The 27,713-nt window shown below is 36.8% G+C and overlaps 1 protein-coding gene across 6 annotated transcripts in view; it reads right to left on the bottom strand.

Moving 5' to 3' along the window:
• Positions 1-27,713, bottom strand: part of PDE10A (phosphodiesterase 10A) — a 360,121-nt gene that overhangs the window by 61,438 nt on the left and 270,970 nt on the right. For all 6 annotated transcript variants that reach the window (XM_063390617.1, XM_063390616.1, XM_063390618.1 and 3 more), the window contains 3 exons: positions 19,281-19,309; positions 7,773-7,893; positions 5,841-5,890 (listed from right to left, as the gene is read on the bottom strand). In XM_063390617.1, coding sequence (XP_063246687.1) covers positions 5,841-5,890; positions 7,773-7,893; positions 19,281-19,309 — 200 coding nt within the window. The remainder of the gene's footprint in view (positions 1-5,840; positions 5,891-7,772; positions 7,894-19,280; positions 19,310-27,713) is intronic.

The following is a 27,713-nucleotide window of genomic DNA, read 5'->3' as shown; positions in this document are numbered from 1 at the left end:
CAGTTAAATTTTTTCTTAAAGTGCGGTGCTTTTATTCCATCTGGGGCTTTAGCAGTGGAGGGAGAAATAGGAAAAATACTTGAGACTAGGGCCAGAGTTCTGCTTGTGCTACATATAAGTGTATTTTTCGATACAGCAGTGATTATTGCAGACTCATTTTTATCTTCAAATTCACTGAAAACCCTAGAATCTTTCTCAGAGTCATCAACTGCCGTACACAGAGAGAAGCAATATGTGGAAAGCCTAGCTGAATCATTGTCTGGTTTCTTCTGATCATTTTCCAAAGCCCATTTTGAAATCTAATCTGTTCCTACAAACATATCTGCAGTCCTCTATTCTTTCTTCACCTGTGCATTAGTGAATATATTAAGCAAAACCAGATACCTGGATGAATCTTTGCAGATTTATGCAAAGCAACTCTCCGTTCCAGTAGTGAAACACAAACAATTGGACTCTGTCTAATTTTCTAGTAATTTCTGCATTCTACCAGCAGTATATATTGATATATGCACAGACTGGGGAATGGGATGCTGGAGAGCAGAGCTGAGGAAAGGGACCCGGGGGTCCTGGTAAATGGCAGATTGAACATGAGCCAGCAGTGCCCTGGCAGCCGGGAGGGCCAACCCTGTCCTGGGGGCATCAGGCACAGCACGGCCAGCCAGGCAAGGGAGGGGATTGTCCTGCTCTGCTCTGAGCTGGGGCAGCCTCACCTCCAGTGCTGGGGCAGCCTCACCTCCAGTGCTGGGGCAGGTTTGGGTGACAAAATGTAAAAAAGCATTTAAGCTCTTAGAGAGTATCCAGAGCACAGCAACAAGGATGATGAAGGGCCTTGAGGGGAAGCAACTTCCTTGTGAGGGGAAGAGGAGGGGCAGGCACTGATCTCTTCTCTGCAGTCACCAGTGACAGGACCGGAGGGAATGGCCTGAAGTTGTGTCAGGGTGTTTTAGGTTGGATATTAGGAAAAGGTTTTTCACCCAGAGGGTGTTTGGGCACTGGAACAGGCTCCCCAGGGAAGTTGTCACAGCACCAGCCTGACAGAGCTCAAGAAGGGTTTGGACAATGTTCTCAGGCACAGGGTAACTCTTGGGGTGTCCTGTGCAGACCAGAAACTGGATTTCGATGATCCTGATAGGTTCCTTCCAACTCAGGATATTCTATGATACCATATTCATCATGAGCATGTTCCACAAGTCCATTTACCTGAATAATAAATGAAACAAGACCAAAATTTCCCTAAAATACATTTTGACAGGTATTTTTTTCTTTCAGCTTGATAATTTACTGACTCAAATTTAAATATAAACACTAACTAAACAAGAGCTTTCACTCTCCGTTGAGTATCACTATGCACTGGCAAATAAGAACGCAACAGATTTCTTCCACTTTACATATTAAAAAACCCACATGGTCTTAGAATTGATTCAAGGATAAAGACCAAAGTTTCCTGAATTGACTTGCAGATAGAAGTATTTCACCTGGAAACATGTTTGAAAGACACAAATTTCAGAGAAGATGTCTATGCATTCAAAAACCAGAGACAGTTAGCAAGCAGTACATGTTTTTTCATGGGTTCTTAATAATTCAAATCACCCACCTCATAAACTCACTAGGTGGCACTGCATACACATCAAGCTGCAACAACTTTTGCATGACCAGAAATTCAAGAATGGCTTAAAAAAAAAATCACCCTGAAGCACAGAGTATGTGCACATATTTGTGGCCTCACATAATTATTTCTTACAATAAAGCTATTGGAAACTTCTGTCTGAAGCGAGGATAATCTGTTTGTCAACACAATTTGCAGTTTCAGGGACTTAGTAACACAAGACCAAGTAAAAGCTGCTTTAAGTGTATGCCTGTTAAATTCGAAGTCATACATCTTCACGTAGGAATCACGGTGCAATCATGAGGCAAATTACTCATACAAGTAAGAACGACAAACAAGACGTATCTGAAGAATTGATTAATATAGTAATACGTTGGGAACTCTGTAACTGTGGTAAGTATTGTAGAAATTGTGCCTTGTAAAGACGTCAGCTTATGGGCTTAAATCCATGCCCCGCTAGCATGATACTTAGGCAATTGATTTACAAGCACAGTATCCAATATGAGGATTTCAGTAAATCCTTTAAGTCATGTTTGAAGATGATACTTAATTAAGGTCATAACAGGAGAATTATGAACTGTATATTCATCCCCATAAGAAATAAAAAAAGAAAATTGAAATAAAGTCAAGTCCTTTGCTGGAGAGTTGTGAAACATTCTTGTTTGCTTTGGAAGTGGTTCTGCTCTCCAGTATACAGTATTTATAAAATGGCTGCTATGCACCTTAAGGAAAAATAATTTTATTTGCATAACTAAGCTAAACCACAGACAAAGATGATTCCTTAGATAGAAAGAAAGTTCAAAAACCAGTGGCAATATGGGCACAGGTCTGTTCAGATCATGACCCTGATGAGGAAGTTCTACTGTTTTTAGCACAAGTACTTTGCAATTCATTCTATCATATACATAGCACAGGTAGAACCAGATTTTGATACACTGGGCAACTTCATGGGGAGGGAAAGAGCTGGGTATGCAAGGGGTGCTTACCTGCTAGAGGGTAATCATTTGAAAAGCAGAATCACTATCAGAACACTCTCAGTAAGAACTGCACTGAGTGGTAGTGCTTCCAAGCAATTGGAATACCCAGAAGGATGGTAAAATAACTGAACTGTTCACATTGGCACCATTCTGGCACTAATTCTTAGTAATACTCGCATAAAGAAATGCATTAGCATCTATTGCAAGCAAGTTCACTCAAATAAATATCCTGAAGGCATTCAACCTAAACTCTCAGCCAGAAGTTACTTAGTCCTTATGCTGTTTTCCAATTCTAATATGGTATGTAAACTTGAATAGACAGAAAGAAAATGGGTCTGTAAAGAAACTTTGTAGGTGGACAAATATTTTTAATGACACAAACTTAATTTTGTGTCATTAAACCCCAAAAGAATTTTTTCTAAAGCATTGTCCTCCGTTAAAGGCCAGTGTATCATCTATGTTTTTCAAAAAGAGACTGGCTAATCTAGAGCTTTTCCTCAAATTAGATTAATTTTCTTTCAGTTCTAATATAATTTTCATTTAAAGAAAATTCTGCCTATTTTAAATATGACACCAAATAATGATTCACTATGCACTCTTAGTAATCCATGAAAAAAGCAATTTGCAATCACATGGCAATATTCTCAATTATAAGAAATAATAACACAAAGTATGTAGTAATCATTTACTGGTTTTCATTTTGCCAAGGCATTTTTGTAAAAGAAAATTATCTTATACTTGAATTAGAAACTCACTATTTAATCCAGGCTAAAAGTAGATAAGGATATCTCATATTGCAAAAATATTCCTTTGATGAGACTAACAGAAGTCAAAATTCTCAAATCTGGATTAATTTAAATAAGCTAGAGTATACCTACACACATTTAAAGCAGGAACTGAAATGAAGTAGAGTTAATGCTTGTGCTTCAGGTTTGGTCACAAGTTCCCTCAGAGAATAAGGTCAGAACACACATCACTAAATATTAGAAAACCATTTGAAAGTAGTTATCTACTTGTTAATAGGATTGCTCCATTCTTACACACTCCCCTTCCAGAACCTAATTCTCGAAAAGGTGTACACACACACACACTCCTAGCTGGATAACATGCAGATATTTTCTAATGAAAAAAACCCCCAATGCTAAATTGGGGGGTGGGGGGAGAGGGATTTTGCCAGATTTATAAAATTCTAATCACAAATCTAGCATCAAAAAATTAAGCCACCAAAAGCAGATACTATTCTTCAACACATAGATATTCAGCAAATACTTTGTCCAGGCTAATCAAAGGGGTTTAATTTGGTTTTTTTTTAATTTCGGCTTAAAGAATTAGCTCATTCTTGCTTTTGCTACACAGAATCTCTTTGTTCCCATTTTAAAAAGATATTTAATAAAAATAAATAAAACCACATTGCCAGTATTTGCTGGGCAATGGCTAATCTCACTAGGATACATGCTTTAAATTAAATATTCAAGAGACAAGAGCTATCCAAAGTAATTTCCAGTGACAATTTCTTATAAGAATTAGGCTAATGCACTACCATTTAGTTACAAGACTACAAACATGAGTTTGGCCCAAAGCCCACTAAAGTGAATGGAAAATCTCACACTAACTTCAAAGGATTTGGGATCAGTCCCTATAATAACTACATGAAGAACATTCCATTTTGGGTGATGCAGCTACATAGCAGCAGTTAATAAAGTCAATGTGTGTTTTTAGTGGTTGGAGCTTTTTTCAGGAAAGAATTGTTCTGGAATACTGGGAAGCAAATAGATTCATCTGCCTAATATGTTACTAAAATAAAATTTTAAAAAGGCAAAACAAAACAAAACCCAAAAAAATCCACCCAAAAAAGAAAAGCAGAAGGTCATATAGTACCCAGGCCCTCAGAGTATCAGAAGGCTGTGAGTAATCCCATATTATGCCACACTAATCTAATAGGAAAAACCTCACCATAGAAAGAATTCTGTGTCTCAAGCCATAAAGTTAATTTTACTGTAATCTTTTACAAGACATGATTTAGAGATGCTCATTTGGAGATGTGCATGCTCAGCTGGCAGGCAGTCAGTGCCACCAAAGCTGGGCAGCACTGTGCATTTGAGATGGAGGCTGAACTTCCTGCAGGTTTCTGCCTCTGGCAGCAGGAGGGAGCTTTTCAGTGACTGTTTGCATCACCCTCTACCTATGAAAATGAATGCTGGCACCTACTAATGAGAACCAAAGACTGCATTCATAAAGGATGAACAACATATTTCTTAAGTTATACCTCTTGGTTAAAAAGTCACTTAAAAATATATGCTATTTATTTGCTTACAAGAAGTCATTGAGAGAAAACAGAATTTTGGAATAATAAAGTGGGTTATCTTTATTATATGAAACAGTCATAACACAAAAAAATTAAACACCTCATCTCTATTTCTTATAGGAAATTTCTGCATGGGCCTTTTTCCACATCAAGTTACTTGAAGGTTTGTAGATCTTCAATTCTGCTTCCACAACTTCAGAAATGGACTTTTTACCATTTTTTCTGAATTCAATTATTGCACAAAGAGCAAAGGAAATTGGCTAATGAACTATACAAGAATAAACTATTAAAATTGGCTGTGTAAAGTAAGGAAAAAAACAATGAGAAAAAATATTTTCGTCTCTAGTCACTGCTTGTTTCTTGAATCAGTGAAAGACATGAAATTTCTGACAAATTGTGATTTTAAATTTGAGGGAATTGACTGAAGTACTAAACTGCATTTCCTTCTTGATAGCCATTTGAAATAACTACAAAGTCTTGTATCATGCTAACTGTACAAATTAAACTGGATAGAAAAAGATGTAAGGTACTCTAACATTCAAATAATAAAAGAATATTTGACTCACTGTTATTTGTATTATTACATCAGAAACTAATTGAATTAATAAATTTTAAATGTACATTACCTCACTAACAAGACAAGCTGACAATTAACATTAAAAAAAATCAGGGAGATAACTAGATGCAAAGAAAAGGCTATGCAGACAGTAAATCCAAGTTAATTTTTCTATTTTTCAAAGATAATTAATAATAGGGCTAAATCACAAGTTAAGATTCCAGAATCAGAGAAACAATAGCATAACTGCCAAATCTTTAAAAAAAAAACACACAAAAAAAATCCCCAAGGATCTAAATGCAAAGAATATTTTTTTCATTACTATATTTTCATTATTATATTAGAAAAAATACTTGTGAATGTACAGAAAGCCGCATTTTAATCTAGTATACTTACATTATTACATTCTCCCAGGAAATACAGTGCAAATCCATCAGCTTTTGTGGCTGCAAAAGCAATAACAAAAGAAATAATTGTACTCACAGGGATAAATTGAACTTGTACAACATCTTTGAAGTAAAACCACAGATTTCATTTCACTTAGGACAAACATCTGCCATTTTAAAGGGTATGGTCTTTTGCTGTGTCCCCTAAAACTTCCAAGAGTCTACAAAGTTAGAGGTACCACAGAGTTCTTGCTTTCTTCATTGGCATTTACTGCATTCTAAAATATAATTAGAAACAACTTCTTTATACATCTATACTCCAAAGCCTAGTGTCTGTAAATGAAAATTAATACTTACAGCTGAAGTAACATGAAGTGTATTTACAATATAATCTGTCAGATATCATTAAAATTTCTATGAGTAAAATAAATGTCAATTGTAAATGTTAACCTCTATTTGTCCTTAAGAGAGAAAATTATGGGAAAATGAGGAGTTACAAATACTGCTATAAAAATGTGTTTGTAAACAAACTGTTTCTATTTTCTGCGCCTAGCCCATATTAAAAATACTGACACTCACCAGAAAGTTTATACATTTTAGATTTCTGCCAGATTCAGAATGTGGGACGAAAGAGGGCAAAGTCAAGTTACTTCAACTCTCAAAAGTTTAGAGTCAACCAACCATCATAACCTACCCTCAAAATCAGAACAGTATATAGCAGAAAATGTTTTTCACCCTGCTTTACACAACAGTCTTGGATCACGTGTCTGTCAAAAAGCTAATAAACATTCTAGCCAGTAAAAAGGCCTCTCTGGTACCTATTGTTTTATGAATGAACTCAAGAATCCTTTTAGTACATTTCAGGCAAAAAAATTTACTTCTGTGCAATCAGATCAAATGACTTTCTTCATTTCTTTGACAAAAGGAAAAAAGTTCCACTCTGTAGTTAGTTGCTCGTTGTCAGCTGCGTGGCACTGGTAAGAGTTGAGGGCACAGTAAGTTGCATTCAGATTTTAAACCCTTCAGCTGTAGTATCTAAGTATGTTGATCTACAAGGCAAACGAGTTCTGTAAAGGAACTAATATACAAAAAACCCTCCCGTCTGCTTTAAAAAATAAAAATAATTGTAAATTGTAAATCATGAGCACTATTTATTGTCAAGTCTCACTTGCTGTGTATTAATAAATTTGATTTGCTGTGAGTTGGACATCAATATCCAAATAAAAGCTTAAGCAAAATCAGCAAAGGTTTTTTTAAAACATCATACATACAAACCGGAACTATTACTCATCATTAAAAAATGAAGAAGTAGCTGGGCCAGTAAAACCTTTCTGAAGAGCTCACTGAAATGTACTGTGACACTTCTTATTGAAGTCTGAGTAGATCCACTCTGGCTAAAAAGAAGCCAAATTACAATTACATTGTTATTGAGAGTGCTTTGTTTGTTTTCAATTTTTAACTTTTGCTCATACGTAAAATTTTCGTACCACAAAAGGCACTTATATCAGATAGAAAAAAATAGTTCAACTGAGTTTCATTTGAGATCACACAAAAGATATGCCTTCTTCTAATGACATTTCAAATGTTTCAAAGGGAGTCTAAGTATGCAGTGATATTACTAATAGATTTTTCTCTTCTTTTCTTCACTTTCACTGTTGAAATTGAAACACCATCATAACCAGAATAGTCAATTCTTTGGTTCATTTAACATGAGACTCTAATATTTCAATTGGATATCCAACTCTCTCCAAAGATGAAATTCACTTAAGTGGAGCTAGGGATTCACTGAGGGACAGAAGGTGAAGTAAGTTCACACTGAGAGAACATCCAGTGGGAACACTGTTATCCCTCAATACCTATCCTTATTAATTAAACCACGTAAGAATTGTGCTGTGCAGGGATGCTGAGTAACAGCTCAGAGACATCTGATTCTCCTTCTTACCTATTTTAATGATGCTGCTCAGTTCATAGAGAAGCAGTTGGTTATCTCCTCCTGTATCCAGGCGCTGCTCTATGTAGCTGTTTAATTCGTACACCACGCCTTGCATATTCGTATCCTGGTACTAGGGAAGCAAAGATAAGAACAACATTTTAGAGTAACTGAGATGCATTTTGCAGGTTTTAAACATACAAAATCTTTTAAAATAATATGTTAAGATTTCAATACTGAGCCAAGCAGAACTGTCCTAATCCAGCTGCCTGAAGAACAAGGTCACTGCTAAGCGAGAGGGACAGCACTCCCTTCTCTGTTCATAAGACATTTGTTCAAAGCACACTGAGAACATCACTGAACAATTATTAATCACCTAAACTGAGCCAGGGTCATGGACAATGTCTAAAGCAATTGTGAGTGAGGACAATTACCAAGTAAGTAAACTTCAATTCTTTCCTTTTAAGCTCCCAGTCCACCAGGAAAGGAAGCAAGCAATTGCCTTAGCTAGCAACTTCCACCTTATATTCATGTGCCAAATGAGAGACCTGTGCCAAGCACCAGAGCTTTCAGGTGGTGGTAGCTCAGGAAGCTCAGCATTTCAAATACAGAAGCAATTAACACCAACCAACTGAAGAATAAAAATCATGTGTCAAAATCATGCCAGCTACTGTGGCTTCATAGGCACTTGTTTCAACTGATGATGGCAGACACAAATCAAATCTGTTGGCAGATTACAAATCAGTTAGGATATTTAGATGGGAGCCATGGGGTGCTGATTGCTGGTATGATGGAACAGCATGATATGGTTAAAATCTCACAGGAAAGGAGATGCAGCCTCCCTTCAGGGGCCCAGCTGCATTTGTTTATCCATTTCCCAAGTTCTGAAGGGCTGATAAAAACAGCACTAAATGTGTATGTGTAGCATGACAGCATCACAAACAATCATTTCACAGAAAGCAATACTTGGCACTAAGTAAAGATGCATTACCCTGCCCAAAACTGGTAATGTGGTAACTGATGAAAGTAATACGGTCAATTACTTACTGAACTCCATGATGCAGTAAATTACATTGCTTAAACTAAAAATTAAGCTGGTGATATTTAGACAAATTAATGTTGCTTGAAAGACTAAGGCTTACTCTTCTGCTCATTCACATTTCAGAGCCAAGTTTAATATAGATCAGACTAATATAAACTACTATGGAAAATACTGTAAATGTTCAGAGTATCACAGTCTAGCCCACTACCACTCCAATGTTTATGTGCAACTGCTCAATATCTTTCTAAATCTTCACTGTCTGTAAATGTGAAGAGCCTCTACATGTGACACTTACTGATGGATTAAACTCATACTTTACACAATATATTTCATTATATGATTTTTATTCCCCCTTTAATTTTCATGCATACAACATACTATGTCATGAATAGAGAGCATGTAGAGATATATATTTAGGATACATTTTGATGCTTCATCTCAAAAAACCCCAAAAAGCTCCACAAACAAAAAAAATCCAAAGTGCTTCCTGGGTAATATCAATTGCCAGTTTCTTTAAATTCAGCAGATCTTAATCTTGACTTTAAAATGGCTCCTGAGACCATACAATCTTTGCCATGACCTCTTCTTAATCTATTAATCTATTGCTCCACATGGACATATTAGAACATTTGAGTCCTAGGCTGTCCAAATATTCTCATGTATAACAAACCTGACACTTCATAATTCTTTCTGTAAAATGATGTGATGGTTATACATTTTGACAGCGATGTAAGGTCACACTGCATAAATGCATAAACTGCTGCAAGTCTTGAGTTTACAATACAGTGTGCCACCACCAATATTAGCACCATATGGCAGCTGGCAAGCTTCCACTGCCTGCCCTCTGTTGTGTCCAACATTTACTCCTGTATGGTTATTATTCAAAGAGAGAAAACAATAGCATAGTTTCATGCAAGTGGAGCTTTTATACTTAACAATCTGTAGCCATAAGTAGCCGTAAAGTATGAAAATGGTGAACGAGAGTCTACACTATTCAGATGTGCTAACCCCAGTCTAAAGTATGTGTAGCCACATACCCTAGAGCAACAACAGCTAATCAAGCACACATGCACAAAGCCTTTATCATGTGGAAAAATGCCTTCTCAGAACTTGGAAATGAATACACATCTTTTTGCCTGTGACGCACAGTCGGGATTTCAATGAAATCCTCAAAGGTTAAAGCTAATACATTAAGAGAACGCATCATCAAAACGAGCCCATTGGCATGGCAGGGTAACTGCCTTCCTGCTAACCAAGCAGCAGCTCAACATGCCCAGCAACTATATAACAGCTATGTGCCCTTCATCCTCACCTCTACCACATGTGCTTGCAAACGTTTGGTCAGCAGGGCAGACCGCTGCCTCCATTTGTGTCACCGAAAAGATGGGCAGCTGCGTAACGCCTGCCGCTGTCACACGGTGCGCGTCTGGAACCGACCATCTGCACACCCACAACTGGCCAGATGCACACAGCCTGTCCTCATTCTCAGTTAAGTAATTCTTAGATCAACCATCAACAAAGATGTACTCCGTCATGCTGTGAAATGCTTTTCCTTTTATTACAGTAGAGTGAAAGGGTTTTTTTATTAGGTTCTAGGCATTTTAGATTGGATAACCACAATTATGTTTGGTTGAAAAGCCACAATAGCCTTTATGAAACCATGTATTTAAACACTGAGTAAGTCATCAGGAAACTCTGGTAACAAGCACTACTCGATGTGGTTGCTAACACATTTTTGTGCATATTTGGTGTAAAACTTATTTTGAGAAAGCAACTCCTCAAAAAAAATTACACACACTTGGTGGGAAAGGAGTGTTTATTATATATATACAATATTATACAGACTAAGTAGAGTTTCTGAATTTGCAATTGGAACATTATTAATACTGATCAACTTTTTCCTTAATTCATTTTTCCCGTTGCTGATTTCCTCCTGTTTAAGATTCAGTGTCTACAAGTATTTTGGTACATTTACTGTAAAATTCTGAATTTCAATGACATTACATAAAATAATTCAACTAGACTAAAAACTAGTTTAGCGCTATCATACCAGCATCATATTTCTAGTAGCTGTGTATATTTTAAAGCTATGAAAATGGACTAACAATTAAGAAGGGAAATTGTGTTATAAATATTCATACTAAAATTTATAAATATAAAATAAGGTTGTTTTTACAGGATTTATGTAAAATTATTTATATGGTTCATAGTCTTTAGAATATTGCAGTGCAATAGAAGACAACAACCCATGACAGGTTAAGAATAGTTTTGTGACTTATAACTAAACAAGGAGCTAGGAACATAAACTTGAAAGGAGATACTGAAATACTGTAGAATGAGATGAATTTTAAGTATTCATTCTAAACAATTAAGACACATGGAGAAACTAATAGTCAAGTACACAATTGAATATCTAAAAAAAAAACCCCCAAAAACAAAACAAAACAAAAATCCCCACAAAACAAACAAAAAATCCTGAAATTAAGATTATTTCCATGCTTTGATGCTCACAGGGCAGCTGTACCACAGGCATTCTGTGCTTTTGCAGGAAGGTAAAAGACCCTTTGCTGCAACAAAAAGCCTTCATTAATACAGCAGGGGGTCAATAAGTGCCAACATAATTCAGAAGTTGATCCATTTGCTCTGTAACTTTTTAAAAATGTCTTAGAAATAGCCATGACTAGTTTCTATGTAAAACTTACTCCCTACTACAGAGCTCTTTCTCCAGAGCAACAAATGCCTGGTTTTGCAACAGAACCTAGCCCTTTTGCAGGCCTTAAAGTGTATGACCCTATCATAGACTACAGTTAGATTAAACCAGCACTCAAATTCCATTTAATGTGGAGAGGGATAGCCAAATGTTCTTTGGGGATATAGAAATTCAATGGCTGAGGAGAAGGAAAACAAAACAAAACAAACAAACAAAAAAAAACCCCACAAAAACAAACCCACAACACACAAAACAAAACGACCAAACTCAAATGTCCTGGGAAAACTGGGGCATCCCAGGTTTCCTTTATTTCATTTGCTGTGCCAGAGAAACCAGGAGGAGAGAGCCAGTGCCTATCACCGCTGTGCAGGCTGCCGGGATGGAGTGTACAATAAGAGCCTCAGCAGTGCTGAGTGACCCGATGCTATACATGTTGTACCCAGTGCCACCAATTTTATCCAATTCCAAAGCACTCTAGAGGTGTCACAGGGGGCCACACTGTGGACAGATGGATAGATACTTGAAAGTTGACATATTTTTTGATCCAAGACATGTAAGCAGACTAAAAAAGGGGGAAAAAAACCCCAAACCAAACACATACGCACAAACAAAAAAGAGAAACATCTCAAACAAACAAAAAAACACCCACCAAAACCACAAACAACCAACAAAAACAGCCTCAGAAAACAAACAACAAAAACCACTTTGTGAAATCAAAATTACATTCTTTGGGAAGAAAAACTGAACTCAGCTGTCTAGGTAAGAAGGAATTCCTGGACCTGGATTAAATTCTACTGGGGCAAATAGAGGTTTGTGTAAGGAACCTCAGCTCTTGAATGGTGTGAAATCACTGAGAATAAAGGACGTACATAGGCCAAGGACATTGCACACAAGGCAGAGGAGTTTAAAACACCCATTCTCAATCTGGTTACATCAGTTCATGTTTTAGATAACCAGGTTCTTCAAACCGCCTAAATTAAACTGTCAATGGCAGCATCAAAATTTGCAGATAATGAATTCAAGTAATTCTGTGCAACATTTACACAAAAGAATGTCCTTAGGCAGGGACTGGATTTCACCCAAGGTTTTTCAGTCATCTTTAAAACTGACAGCTCCTCTCTTCTCTATTAGCACACTACAGAACATAGGCAGTTGCTGAACCGAAAACAGCCAAAATCTCCTCATAAACTTCCAGCCAACACAAGGTTTCTTTCCTATAAAACTATAGTCTTGGCAACAGGAGTCATCAGGGAAAGAATTCAAAGACGAACTAAAAACACCCTCCAAATAACAAAAGAATGCTTGTTTGAAGTCTTAATGGTCTGAATTAATATTTGATTGAGATGTCAGTCCAGAATACTTTACGCTAGGTATTTTCATACTTGCCCAGAAGTATAAAAAGACAGGTATTACATACCTAAGCTCTCAATGCCAGTGATACTTGCATTGTAAAAACGATTTCCCAACAGCAACACCTCTGTACTTCTCAAAAAAAAAATTGTTGTCACAAAAAAAGAAGTAAATAAACTAAAATATTTGATGCCTTTTTCTGAAATAGATCAGCCTTCCCTTCTCTCAGGTAGCATTATGAAAAATCCCATATGCACAGTTACCATATCCTGATTTAAGAGACTTGCTCTACATAATTTTCCAGTTGCATCCATAACTTATCTTCTGGAAAGATAATCAATACTCAATTACTTGTATCTTTTCTAAAGAAATACTACATGTCCTTTAAGAATTTTGGCATTGTTACTTTATTTACCCACATATTAATTGGTTTTTTAAACTGAAGAATATTCTCCTGTGTTTCTTTTTTTTATTCTTCCTTTTATTCCTCCTTCCTGCAAAGGAATGCATAACTAGAAAGGAACATATTGGTGACTAAATCCAGTCCCTTGAAGGCAAAGGCAGCCTTGTAATAGACATTTGCTTTAAAAGTACCTAAAATATTCATTCCATGTGTCACTACAGTTTATCACAATGAGTATTCAGACATCCAGTGTAGAAACAAAGAAGGCCAGACCTGTAAGTATCACAATAGCCACCTACTTCTTTAAATGCAAGAAATTTTATTTTAGTGATAGTAATGTTATTGAACTTCTGATGACCAGCAGGTAAAAAGAAAAAAATAAATGGTTGCTGGAAAAAAAAAGAAAAAAAAAAAAAGAGTCAACCTATTTAATTAAATCAATATTAAAATTATTCTGTAGTCATTTTTATGTGTAGTGAGATAGGTTGTGTGCATGTTTGCCATGTATGTTTATGCATACTGCTACCTTTTGTAGGCCTGGTACTTTCACTGGCTGCAATATTGTCCATTGTTTATCTGTACTGATGGCTAGTTCCCATCTTGCATGGAAACTGGTGTTTTGTTATTTTGGGGCATAGATAACCATGAGATAACTACATTCTAATAACACTGAAAACATATAAACTGCACATGTGTAGAAACAAAAATATGGATTTCAACTTCATTAAAAAAATAATTAAGTAACACAAACGTCTCCCACCTTACAAAAGGCTAATCAAACTGCCTTGTTTCAAAGTGGAAATGCTGAGCCAAAGGATGTGAAATCCTCAGACTGAAGAAAGTGGTAAGCAAACTTACAGTGCAGAGATAGCTTTCAGAGGAGCAATGATCTTGGAGAGGAAACTCAAAAAAAATCAGAAGAGGTAGCTGGGCTTGGCTGGAGTAACCAGTTTTCTTTAAACTTGGACACTGGAAAGCAAGCAACTATAAAGAGCAGTCTTAGCTGAGGTGATTAATTTTAATGCTTGTACATAGCCTCAGAGAAAACTACTCCTACACGCATTTGTCTGACGTCTATTCTTGTTTTGACTGGAGAGGACATGGGTTAGAACTTGCATGGTAAATAAAGTTTAGCATTGCAGCACCATAGGCAGGTAGTTATGAATTTTTTCTTCACCCAAACTCCTTCATGACAAAAGCAAAGACGGGAAAATACGAGATGATGTTTGGCAGCACAGGCCCTATTATGAGGCAAACCAGCTCTCTTACTCTGCACAGAAGGGACTCACTAGTTGTGAAGGCACGCATCTCCTAGCCTTTTTATGTAGCTGATCTTCAAGCCTCAGAGAGACAGGGAACACCTTTCCTAGAAGAAGCTTCTTGCCCCATAGCCCCCACTCTGTTGATGTTCATTCTAACCTTCCCATGAGCTCCTTCCCTGTTACCAAATGGTAACACTGAAAAAAATAGCTTCACAGTGGGAAAAATACATCATAAAAAAAGCAAAGGCTTCACCTATGAGAAAAGAACATTATGATCACATAGAAGTAACCATATAATCTTTTATTAGCTGTAAGGTTCATAAAACTTCATGAATATCTCAATTATATCACCTATCCAGATTATATAATAAAACAGCATAATGAGCTTCAGTTTAACTTGACAAGGCTGAATACTGCTCCTCTTTTTAAAAAGCTTTTTATAAAATGACATTCCCTCCTAATACTTGACTTGCAAGCACTATAAAGACACCATGTACAAAATTAAAAATAAACTTCTACATTTTCCTACCACAGTTGCTTATCACTACCACAGTATTCACAAGGTTTTCTTTTTAAAGAAATCAGCTTATACAAGCATCTTCTCGTGACAATAGGTGCAATGCCATTTACAACACTTCTAAAGGCTAAATATATATCTATATATATTTTTATATTTGTTCTAGTTCCCCTAACTTTTTGATTAATTTTTCCCAGTTCTGGGACAGCATAAAATCATTTTAATCCCATCTTTATTAAGAAGATACTACAAGGAATGAGCTTGCTTTTCCAACGTGTCATAAAGAGCCCAAACCTTTATTATCAGTTGCACAGTAAAGATACATGCAATTACTGCAACTATTTACTGAAAACACACTTGCTAATTCTCTGACTGGCAGTGACATACTGTGCTGGGTGCTGGCTGGTGCCAAGGCAGCTGCCAAAAAGCTGCAAGTCCAAAAAGGGGAAAGGAGAGGATTAAAGTATCATCCCTGTTTCCAAGAATAAAGTACTCTAAATGAGCAAGACACTTGCTAGGTAATAATTTTCTGGTGTTTATATGGTAAACTTCTGCAAAGTGAATTGCTGTTGGCATTGCCAGAGTTTACAAAGCAAAGGTACTTGCCAAAAGGAGGCTTCACTGGAAGTATTGTTCAAGTAAACATGGAATGGAAAGTTATTAAGCAAAATGAACAGCTATTTTTGCCGTGATCGTATCAGGAACATGGAGTATTTTCATTTAAACTTCAGAATCTGAGGTACAAAAGAGCACACAGTGATCACGGGAAACTTAGCAGCACGTAGAACAGAATCCTGGCTATAGTTCATGAAGGAAAGGGATTATTTTTGCCAACTGAAAAGAATAACATGTCTCCAAAGCACACTGTTTTCACTAATGTTGTCAGAGAGCTACGTCTTTATAGATGTGCACGAATACACGTGCACTTGGTGTTCAGACTCACACTCCTCTACTTTCGTCTTTTGCAGATGAAACAGCAAAATAATAAAGTATTCAGCTTAAGTTTTCTTCATCCAAGTAGTTCAACAGTTGGTTTTCTTTCTGAAATTCCCCTGCCCAGAAAACCACTTTATGTAGCTAGGATGGATGGGATCAGCCAACAGACATCTGCACAACAAGTAAGCAGAAGAAACTCAGCATTTCCAAGGATGTTCCCAATACTACATCATGCAAAAAGGAGATTCTGTCCCCAGTCACATATATTTCATAAACACTGGAAACTAGTATTCAGAAAAAAGTTCACAGGTTCACTGGTCACAGATGCTCATGAGGTATTTTGTAACCAGAGTTGTTTTTATGCCAAAAGCAGTCTACAGGAATCAGGAAATCTTTCCCCTCCACCACCCATCAGATGCTACATCAGGCCAAACGAGGAAATCTTTTCACATAATTTCTGAACACTAAAATATTGACAAAATTGCCATTAGTAGACCAGGATTAAAAATCATAAATTTTGAAAAACTTCTTTTCTATTGTACAATTCTCAGAATTTAAATTATGCAGAGGTTTTCTCTCCTGTTTTCTCCTCTTCCCTTCTTTCAAAAACTTGAAATGAAATTCCAACAGCCAAGTGTGCTGCTTTATTTTAGTTTTCTACTAAGAATTTAAAAATCATAATATATTCAAAATGCAGTTCATACACAAGAGGATTTCAAAACTTCCATTTCAAAATTTCTTAAATTTTCAAAGTGTGAAACCGCAACATAAAATCATTGAAAACAGTAAATTTCCTTACGACAATTAAAGATTTTTTTCAGTATATTCCTACCTCATTTCCTAGCTAACATTGAATTGTTAAAACAATTGGTGATTTAATTCTGCAATAAAATTCCTTTCACTAGCCTTAATTTTTCCTTCCTTATAATACAAGCTGCTTCTTGCAGATGTTTTTAGGAATTAAAATGCAACACTTAATGACTTCAAAACTCATAGTTCTTCAGTCAGCATGAACATGTCTTTTTATCTGAAAAACATTACTCACATACAGAACTTTCCTAATTTAAACTCTAATTTATGATCATATTTTAATTAAACTGGTATGTGTTGGAGCTGCTGCTGAAGAAAGAGGATGTGTTACAATGGTCTACATTATTACATATGGCATTATTCGAAAATACAGCAAATAAACAAACCTGTTAATTTGTAGCATGGTATATTACTGAGTATTTTCAAGTACTTTACTTTAAAAAAAAGCCAAATCAAATAGTAGTGCAGCACAGTATACATACCAAGTGCACACTGATTAATGGCAAAAAAAACAAGGGAGAAAATGTTTACTCAAGAACATCTCAAGTATCATCTGTACCCTACTGATTCCAGGACTTCAAGTGACAGCCCATCCATCTTTAGGAAATCCTAAGTCACTAGATATGACTTTGAGGTGCTGAGATGGCTGCAACCAGTCTTAGAGACACAGGGAGTGACTGGCAAAGCAGACTTGGGGGTTCAGAACTTGTTTTCTTTGCCTTAAATAGCTCAGATGCGGTAATCAAGATATGTTCTGTAATTCTGTTTTACACAGCTTTTGGTAAATGTTAATCTACTAAATTAATGACAATTAAAAGGCCTTTTCCCACATACGTAATTAGAGCTTCTGAGATTTTTAGGCAGATCTTTAGTTATTTTGAGATCAAAACAATATATCTAGATATACTAATAACAATAATTTCAATTTACACCAAAAGGTATTCACTGTTGTAACAGTAGCGTACTAAGTAAGAGATGAACAAAAACCATGTTGAAAAACTAATGAATTACTAAAACATACTAATTTTAACCAAAATTCTCAACACCCTTATAAGTCCATGGCATGTCATATATATGGAAAATGTCTGCTTGAATGAACACACTTTAGACAACATTTAATCTCTTTTTTGTAGACACATATGAGGTGAACTTCGTTCCCCCTCACCCCAGCCCTCTGCTCACAGGGTTACAAAACTGAGGTTTCCACTACCAGCCTTAGTTCTCTCCTGCTTCTACTGAGTGCAAGAGCATCCAGCCAGTTTTTACAGTCTTTCAACCTATTTATGATGCTTGTCTGACACTACCGTGCCTCTCCTGGGAACGTGAAGTAGTTTATGCAAGACATTCAAGAAGGAGAGCAAAACAGGACTATGATTCCACCTCGGAAAATTGTACAGGCTCCCCCATCTTATGGGGTCCCTCAGGATGGCTGGACCCACCTGAGGGCAACAGATTGTCATGTACTGAACTTTTCTCATCCACAGCAAAGGCACTCATTCCTAATAAATCCCTGTAATTAGTCCTCAGTAGTGATATTCTGCAGGACACAGTGTCAATCAGATGAATCTCTTACTATGTGGAAATGCATTTTATGGAAATGGTTTGCTCTAGCTCACCCCTGGAAAATGTATGGTTTATCCCAAGTCTGTATCCTCCCTGCAGTATCCTGTATCTGTAACCTCATTGGCTGGAGAATGTTACCGCGCCCCTTTGAACCTCTGTGATAAGAATGCTAAGGCAAGGGGTCTCGCCCTCTTTGCCTCCCTTCCCCTGGAGGCCTCCGGACGCTCCCCTTTCCCTCTCTCCCTTCCCCCTCTCCCGCAGGACCATGCTCCCTGCCTGGAGTGAGGCTCTGAATAAACCCTCACCTCATCAGCATCCCACCGGCGTCTGAGTCTCTTTGCCTGCCAGCACGGGAACACCACGACCCCAAAAGACCCCGGGGGTCTCCGGGGGGCACTCCCCGGGGACCCCCCATACATTTAAACTACAACATTACTAAATATGTTTTTTTAGGATTTTACATTACATTTCATGCAGACAACTGCAAAATATTTTCAATTAGAGAATTTAACTCATTGTATCATACCACATCTCAAAAGGGAGTTGTTAAATAGGGCATTTTTATTCCCTTGTTATGCTTGCCATCTATTGAGGCAGTTACACTGACTAACAGTCTGATGTTATGCTCAAACTCCCATGAATTTCCTGGTTTCCAAGAAGTACCTTTTTACAACTGGATCATGAAAATAGCACTGGGAGAACTCTAAATGCAAAATACCCTTCAATTTATTTACAGCAAATCAAGTGTTCTTAATATTTATATTCCTTATTAACTGTTCTCTAGACAGTCTGTACAGCATTTTTTTTCCTCTGGAGATCCACTATAACCAAGGAATAGAGATAAATCTTGATCAGAGTCTATGGAAAAATCATTTCAAGTGAACAGTGGGCCACTTCTTTTTAGAAGGGATAGAGAGCAGAACTTACCCTGCTGACTTCTTTAGGCGCCGTTTCATCTAAAAGGAAACAAACCAAACAATTAGGAACTCTGGGAAGTTTCTAAACTGAATGAAGAACAAGATAACAAACCTCCAACTGGTTTCACACGTTTGTACAAAACTTTCCTAATATGGTTTGATCAAGTGATTGAAATATCCTGAGACTAGTTTGTATTTACAATCTTTTAAAAACCTCTAAAGCTAAAATTCAGCTGAAATTAGGGGAAAGTATTTAGGAATTCTGTCCTGACTTAATAAGAATACAAAATTTCATATATTTCAGAATTCAGAGGGAAGCTGGCACAGGCCAGCTAAACACATTTACATTCCAATTCAATAAGGGTATTGTTAGTACTGCATAGTCTCAGAATTAAAGGTCTTTGCTACCAAATATATGCCACCATCATCCTACAAGGGAAGCTAGTAAGCAGACTTAGACCTTCTGTTCTAATATCAAAGATACTAGTCCTGCTGACTTCTTTGGATGTGGAAAAAAAGTCCTGTAGCCATAAAAAAAGAAGTATATCACTGATGTGATCTGGCATGTTAAAAGAAAACAGATCACAAAGGTGTACATATACATACATATATGCACTCAAAATATCATGTTTTGTCCTTTTAAACAGACTTTCATGCATTTTTGGTAAGTTTAATATATTTAAATAAACACAGGTACAATAACAGAGCTAAAACATGGAGTAGTATTTCTGAAAATGCAGGGAAAGCAGCTATACAGCAAGAACAAGTCTGCCAGAGGAGTTTCCAACTTTCAGTTTAAACACTCCAAAAGTAGCTTAAACACACCTTTACAAACCTCCAGTTGGTTATTGTTTTTCTGAAAACATGAAGAGAACTATTTGCAACCTTTTATTTGCTTCTAGGAATCATATTACTATACTTGGGAAATGAAAATTAAGTCAGGAAATATATTTAATCTCACAGAAGACACCATATGCTTACATATGTCAAAGGCTCTTCATATCTTGCCATTTAAGATGAACTTCTAAACAATAAAGGTAGAAAACTCCCAGATTTTCTAGCAAACACATTTAATACACCATTTCTGACAAAATAATTCTCTATACCAATGACGTCTCCTCAAAATTGAGTGATGCCAAGGAAAAGAATATATTTCACAACCATAAGCAAATATTAGTCTCCTCTTAATGCCAGTCAAATGATATGCCACTAATTTACACAAGCAGATCACAGACATAAACTTAATTTGGCTATTTAAGGCAGTTCTGCTGCTTGCAGTGCAATGTGTAACACATGCTCTGCCACGTTCAGTGAGGTTACCTTCTTGAACCAGACAAATCTACATACCAGTTACTAGAACAGCCAGAGCTACACTCACAATCCATCTCCCCTACTACCTGATTTCTGACACTGAGCAACAGGAACTGTGAACAACAGAAAACAGTGATCACATGACACTTTCCTTGGAGCAAACCCTCAGTTTTCAGTAACCAATGGATCAAACATTTCTTCAACCAGTGGGAGACACCGTTCTGTTTAAAGGATGGGGGGTTATTCCTCACACTTTTGTGGGGTATGAGGGGTGTTAGATTTTGTTTGGCTGGTTATTAAACCTAAGTCACCAGTCTTCAGCATTCTCAAAATGCTATGAGCTCTATAGTTCAAATACATAATACAAGAAAAACTATTTTGTTTTGAATCTGCACACTACATATTTCATCTGATGCCCTCCATCCACCTTATTTATGGGGCCTGAGATTCTACAGATCTCTCAAGCAAGTCCTTCTCTGCTTCATACCTCATCTAAACCTTTCCTGGTTTGAGAGGTCTGGTCTGATTCGCTGCTGGTAACTCTCATCACTCCTACTTCCTCTGTCCCACTGCATCTTGCTGGGGTGGGAATTACAGAATTACAGGCAATACTGCAGCTCAGACAAACACAGCTAGGACTTAGAGAATGACACAGGGATGATTTAAGGAGTTTCTCTCTGTTTGAAAAGAATTCCTAACATTGTGCTTATTTATTGGTAGGTACTAAACCCTGGGGTGGCATTTTCAAACATTTATAATCTGTAATACTGATATCTATCTCAAAATTATAACTAAGACCCTCCCCCCATTGTATGTGTAAAATTAGTTCCCCCATATAAAGTAGCCAGCATTTATCAGAATTAACTTTGCCACCGGTTTTAGTTCTCACTCAGTAACCTCACTCAGTACCTGGATTACTATACCCTTAAATTTTTTTTTAAATCTTATCTTCTAAATTAAACTAAACCCTGCATCCTCTTACCCAAGTCATGATGTATATATTGAAAAGCATGGGTAAATCATACTAGTGATCTCCCTTTACTGGAACAAAATCAATGTATTGTAACATATGGAATATAAATTACTACCATCACAATTCTATCACTTTCACACCATTGTAAGACATAAATACCACCGCAATTTCAGCTTAACTACCTATACAATTCTAATTAACAACTGCACAGTGCACTACAGATGTGCATAATAATCATTACAATAATAAAGACAGCATTCATCTGGGAAAGCTCCCATACTAAACCTGGTCATATAAGATAGGAAGAAGCAGAAAATAAGAAAGGAAACAGACAGAAAAAAAACTCCACTGAAGTTTGTTGTTTGGCACAGTATAAATGAGGCTAGGTTTAGTTTGGTTTGGGGTTCTTTTTGTTGGAGTGTGTGTGAAAAGTTAAATTGTGTAACTGTTCATTTAATAGGAAAAATTTAGATTTCATTTTGCACATAAAAAAAATAAAATCCCATTTCACACTTGCATTTCTATGGATGCATTTTAAAAAATAAAGCAAAACAAAGGCAAATAAATTTTCGACAATTGCAAGATGCTAAGCCAGAGTAGTCACAAAGAAGACTTTAATGCAAAGAGTTTTCAACATCTCAGACATTAAATTTTGAGGCATTTACAATGGAGGCAATGATTCTAATACCCAGATTTATCACAAGAACTCTCCTGGGAAAACAATATTGTCTTTCTCCCTGGTCTTATACTGTTGTTCTTTCTGTGTAGTTAAATACTGCTGCTTCTGGTACGCTATTGTTGATGACAGCAAACAAATGCTCAGGATTAACGCTGTTTATAAGATCCCTGATAGCTCACAGTAACAGGTTCTATGGAATGTTTTCCCACAGAGCAGGTGTCAGCATGACCTAATATTTTTCTTTTGAAATTTTACTTTAGGCTTCAGATGAAAAGACACAAGTTGTTTGTAATGCAATTAGACCAGCAGAGATATATTTGCTGCTTTTGGTTTTTTTTACCTTGATACACCTATAGATCAATAGAAATCCCACATCAATTTGTGTAGATTGGTTAAAGACTGATCTCACCACCCTGAAATAAAGTTTACCAGGTTTACTTTACCTCTGTGGTAGAATGGCATCAGTCAGATGAAATTGCTCAGTCTATTTTAATTGTATTTTGCATCCTAGTTTTAGACATCTTGAATCTGGCAGCTTATATCTCCACTGAATTTGTAAGATCTTTCAAAGACACCTCAGCTGAGGGTGGGTTTCCTAAAGCAGTAACTATCATACATATGCAACAGAAATTTCAAGCCATCACTCAAAAACATTCCTGCTTCTTAATGCACATTCTCATTAAGAGCACCTAAACACTGAATTTTCAAAAATTCTGAAGCACTTGTGTTAATTCACAGAAAACTAAGTTAGTTTGTTTAAACATAGACTTAGATATTGAAAGGGAATATTCATTAGATTGATCACTGGTGGCATACTGTGATTCTTTCCCCAAAGCAGGACAAAACATGAATTCCAGCTATTTTACATGAACAATAAGATCTAGATTTTTAAGTTCCTGAAAAAGGATGCTCAGTTCTTCCTCCTCTCAAGTAACATGCATCAGACAATAAATAAGGCCTGAACCAAGACTTCACTGCAGATGGTAAGCAGAGAAACATATTGTCTGCCAGGTGTCCTAAAATTTTAATTCACTCCTCCGCATATAAGCAAACAAGGCCTACACACAATAGGATTCAGGAGATGTGCATTTGACTTCATTAGACATACCTATATCTGGTAAATTTGGAAGCTTATTATTTTCTATGGTCTTAGCCCACACTAAACTGATGAAACAGTTGAAACAATTTTGCAGGATGGCTTATTCTGGCCAGAAAACTTCCAAAAGGTATCTTCTGAAAGTATCACCAGTCCTTGTGAGAACAGAAAGGCATGAGGAAGATCCAGGATTTTCTCCTGTTTCCAAAATTGCTTAGTAGTACAAAACATACCAATGGTAGCTCCACAGTTATACATCCATGATCATAAAAATCTTCAACATAAGTGACAATTTAAACTAATCTAAGCAGGGCATTCCCACATCTCCTAAAAGCTCCATAAAATTCTATACAAGTCTGTCAACTTTAATACACCTCAGCAAAAATCACGTTGGAACCTAGGCTCTGACCATCAGGAAGAATCTTTATAGTTTCCAGCAGTAAATATGCTTTACCAAGAAAGTCTATGATTGTGTTTTATGGTAATTAGCCAATGACTTCATATCCTATTCAACAGGGCTGTTGAGTGACAAGAGTATTAAAAGTGGTTAGCTCATCTACCTTATCAGTCAACGAGGTGCAATTACCATTGTTTATCCCGGAATGCAGCCACAAGACAATGGGCTGAAGAGCGTGTACAACAGTTTATCATTTTTTCATACTTACCAGTTTGCAGCTATATCTTTATGCCCATATCTACTGCTTCTCTTGTCCAACACACAATTCTGCCTGGCTTTCACTGCACTACCTGCACTGAAGCTTTCCTTAAAATTGATTACATATCTTGCAGGCATGTTTGGTGAAGGAAGTCCCACATCCAGTAGTAACACAATTTCAGAATTACTCTTTTAAAATCCAAGTCGATTTTCCCTTTTTCTGTTGTTGTTCCAGAAGCCCTGGTTGCCAAGTATAAAGTATCCTTAGAGTTTTCTGCAATCAATGTATCTAAGAAACAGCATTATCACTACTAATCTGTTCTCTCACTTTTGAATAGAGCTGTCCCTTTACTCCTGAATATTTTTCAAATACCAAATTCCAACTTGAAAATCAAAGTTTTATTGTGTTCAGCAGATTTTTTCAAAGAGAAGGAAAAAATTACTTTGCTGTTGGGTCAAATACTACTCAGACATATACCTTAAGCAATTGCAATAAAATCAATAGTACTGCTACAGCATGCATTGGAAAACAGAAATGCTTCCATGTATTAAATGTCACGGCATTTCTGTAACGTATAGTGATTCAGGGCTGAAAGAGATGATTAAAAGAGAACACTGATTAAAGCAGGTCCCACAAAGCTCCAGCAACCTGAGAAAGCCCCCCTGGATCTTGTCCACTGCATGACAATTGGATATTTTAAAAACATGCATACATTTTGGACCCTGCTGGGCCTCCTGAGTTTGGCTTGTTTATTCCTAGACCATGAATACCTCTTCCCGACTCAAAAGGTGCCTGGAGAACTTTAAGGAAAGGCACTACCTCCTGCCTTCCCAACATCTATATACAGCCCACACTCCACTCTGAGGAGTGGCAAGGGATGGGATCACACAGCTCAATGCCATGACCTTCCCATCCCTGGCATGGAGAAAGGCTTCCAAGACTTGTTGGCCCAAAGAGAAATCAAGAAATTTCAGCAGGTTGTCAGCTTCTGCAGCAAGAAATAATGCATATGGCTCAGGGACAGCAAGAGAACATAATAACCTTACACATGTTAGGAAGAATGTAATCTTTCACTTACCCTGGGGCAATAGAGAATCAGATAGCAACAATTTTAGTACACTTTTTGCTTTTAATTATTTCTTTTTTGTTCTCATCCTTATCTTTTTGATCACTGTATTCTTGTCTCCTTCTGTTTAGAAACAAAAAAGATTTTTTTTTTGGAGAAACATGTCCCTGTAATAAAACTGTAAGCTATTGGACTCCTAATAAGTTGTTTAAAATTTTCAGATTCCAGCATTTATCGCTATAAAGAATCAAAAGTAGAACAAGAAACTTTGCAGCCTGCCTGATTTTCTTCTTTCTGCACCTCTGACTGCATTGAAAACAACTGTCATGTTACTGAACTTTGCAGTAAAATCCTCACAATTTGCAGAAAAATCAAGACTGAGTAGTTTTCCTCTCTTTAGAACAGCTGACAAAAGAAACAAGAGAAAACGCCCCAGAGGAAAAGTTTGCTAACGTCAACAAGAGTAAGGGATCATTAGAGCTTGAGATGATAGGTTACCACGTGAGAGGGTGCAGTGATCCAGTGTGAAACACATTTGTGTCAGGGGAATCATTTCAATCCCCCTGAAGAAACCATTCCCTAACTACAACATAGGTACATTTGTATTAGAGATGTATTTTATTTACTTTACACTGGAGATTGAAGACCAAGAAACTGAAAAAATGTTTAATTTAATCAGGCAAAAAACCTGAAGATGAAAAAGACAGACTAAAATTTACAAATTAAGCCTTTTTGCTTTTAGGATATTTCAGTTGATTTGTTAGTAATCATAATCAAGCTCTCAGTGACTGAGTTGAATATTACAGAATAATGATGTGCAGATAATTCATGACTTTGGAGTCTTTGGCAAATGACATGTTACACTAACATGATGAACAGATTGAAACCAAGAGAAGATTGAACTATTTACTACTTATCAGTACCACCACTGTGAGTAAAACATTTTGCTTGCAGTGAGAAGATTCTTTAAAAATATAAAATTATAACTTCAGTGAGTGGAAAGAAACAGAATATATAACTAAAAAATTATAGACAGTTCTCCATGAAAGATAATGACAGCACCTTATGAATTTCTCAACTAGTCAGTTTTATTCTAAAAAGACTTTATAATGACAGATAATTATAATTCACAGGAATGATACAAGAAAAAAAATTAGAAATTATCTTTTTGGTTGCTCTACAACAACAACAAAATCCAAGACTTTGTGGAGTTCAGTATTCTTCTACTGACATTTGAACAAATGTAAAATTTTAACTCTCTCTAATAGCAGGTGCAGTATTAAATATGCTAGGCCAGATTTAGAAAAGTTTTCAGGCAGGGATATGTGCACTATTATTAAAAAAAAAAAATCTCCAAAGCAGTCTGGCACCCAATTTCTTGAAATGACAGGAAGTTAAATACCCCAATGATGAGTAGATGTGTTGATTTACCACTGCTCGTGTGAGAATGGTCATTCATTAAGTTGTAGAGACTCAGTCCCTTGTGAACCTCTAAGATGATATTAATGTTATGTGAAATAATTGAGGAAGGTTATTGAACAGTGAGCTTACTAAAAGACAAGATAAAAATCTGACAAATACCAGTTGTCTGTGGCTGAAAACAAGAATGTTGCCAATGAAGCTCTGTTTATATAGTTCTGACTGGTCTTGTGTAACCTCGAGGACATGCTGTGACAGCCAACATCAGACACTTCAGCACCAGAACACATCACAAAGTCACAGCACCCAGCAGTTCACATGCATCAGGAGATTAGGTCATTAAATGCCTTGGCACATCAGCATCCAGATGATCCTTTCACCCACACTGGTTCTCCAAGAGGTTCCACAAAAATTGACAGGTAGAATCCAGTCCTCAGTGGACTGACGATTTCTGAGTATACCCACCAGCACTTCCTCATGCTCCACTATGCCAACAAATCTACAGCATACCAACTTCAGTACAGAAACTTTGTAGGCTTCAAACTGGGCTGGCTGCACTATCCGGCACTGATGACAGTCCCATCGTAAGAATCTAGCTCCTTGAATCACTGAACCATAAGAAATGGAGGTAAATCACAGTATCTCTGCAATTAGCAACATGAGAAAGACTTGGCGACAGAAATCATTCCATCCTCAGGGGTTGCAAGACAAATGTGCCTCAGACACACACTCACACAGAGAAGAGATTACACTGGAAATTTCAGAAAGAATTCTCTACTCACCGGTCACCTGAGAGATGTCAAGAAAAAAAAAAGAGAGGGGAAAAAAAAAAACCAAGAGAGAAAAGAAATGTCCAAAGGCTGGAAATTTCCAAACTGGAAATTCAGATCTACAAGCTTAGAGTAAATGAAGAACTGGATGTGTTCATGCTAGACAAAATTAGCTTCATGTGTATTTTTTATTTAACTAATAAAATCCAATGCAGATGGTAAATTAATTAAAATACTTCATAAGAAATCAGGAAGTACATAAGGAAATCAGCTGGAAAGCTAATAAACTATATCTAACACAGTAGTAAGAGAAACTGGAAGTGCCACTTCTGTCGGTGGAATAAAGAGAACCAGAGCCAACTGCACCTCTTCAGCACGGCTGAAGTTGCCCCCTGCTGGGATAAGGAGCTGTGTCTATCTCCCAAATTGCCAGTCTAAGAACATTACTAATGATCACACACTGAGAGCCAGCA

The sequence above is a fragment of the Prinia subflava genome, chromosome 2 (assembly GCF_021018805.1).
Source record: "Prinia subflava isolate CZ2003 ecotype Zambia chromosome 2, Cam_Psub_1.2, whole genome shotgun sequence".
NCBI classification, from domain to species: domain Eukaryota; kingdom Metazoa; phylum Chordata; class Aves; order Passeriformes; family Cisticolidae; genus Prinia; species Prinia subflava.
Note: the sequence above shows the minus strand (reverse complement) of the source record. Positions and strands in the feature narration are given on the sequence as shown.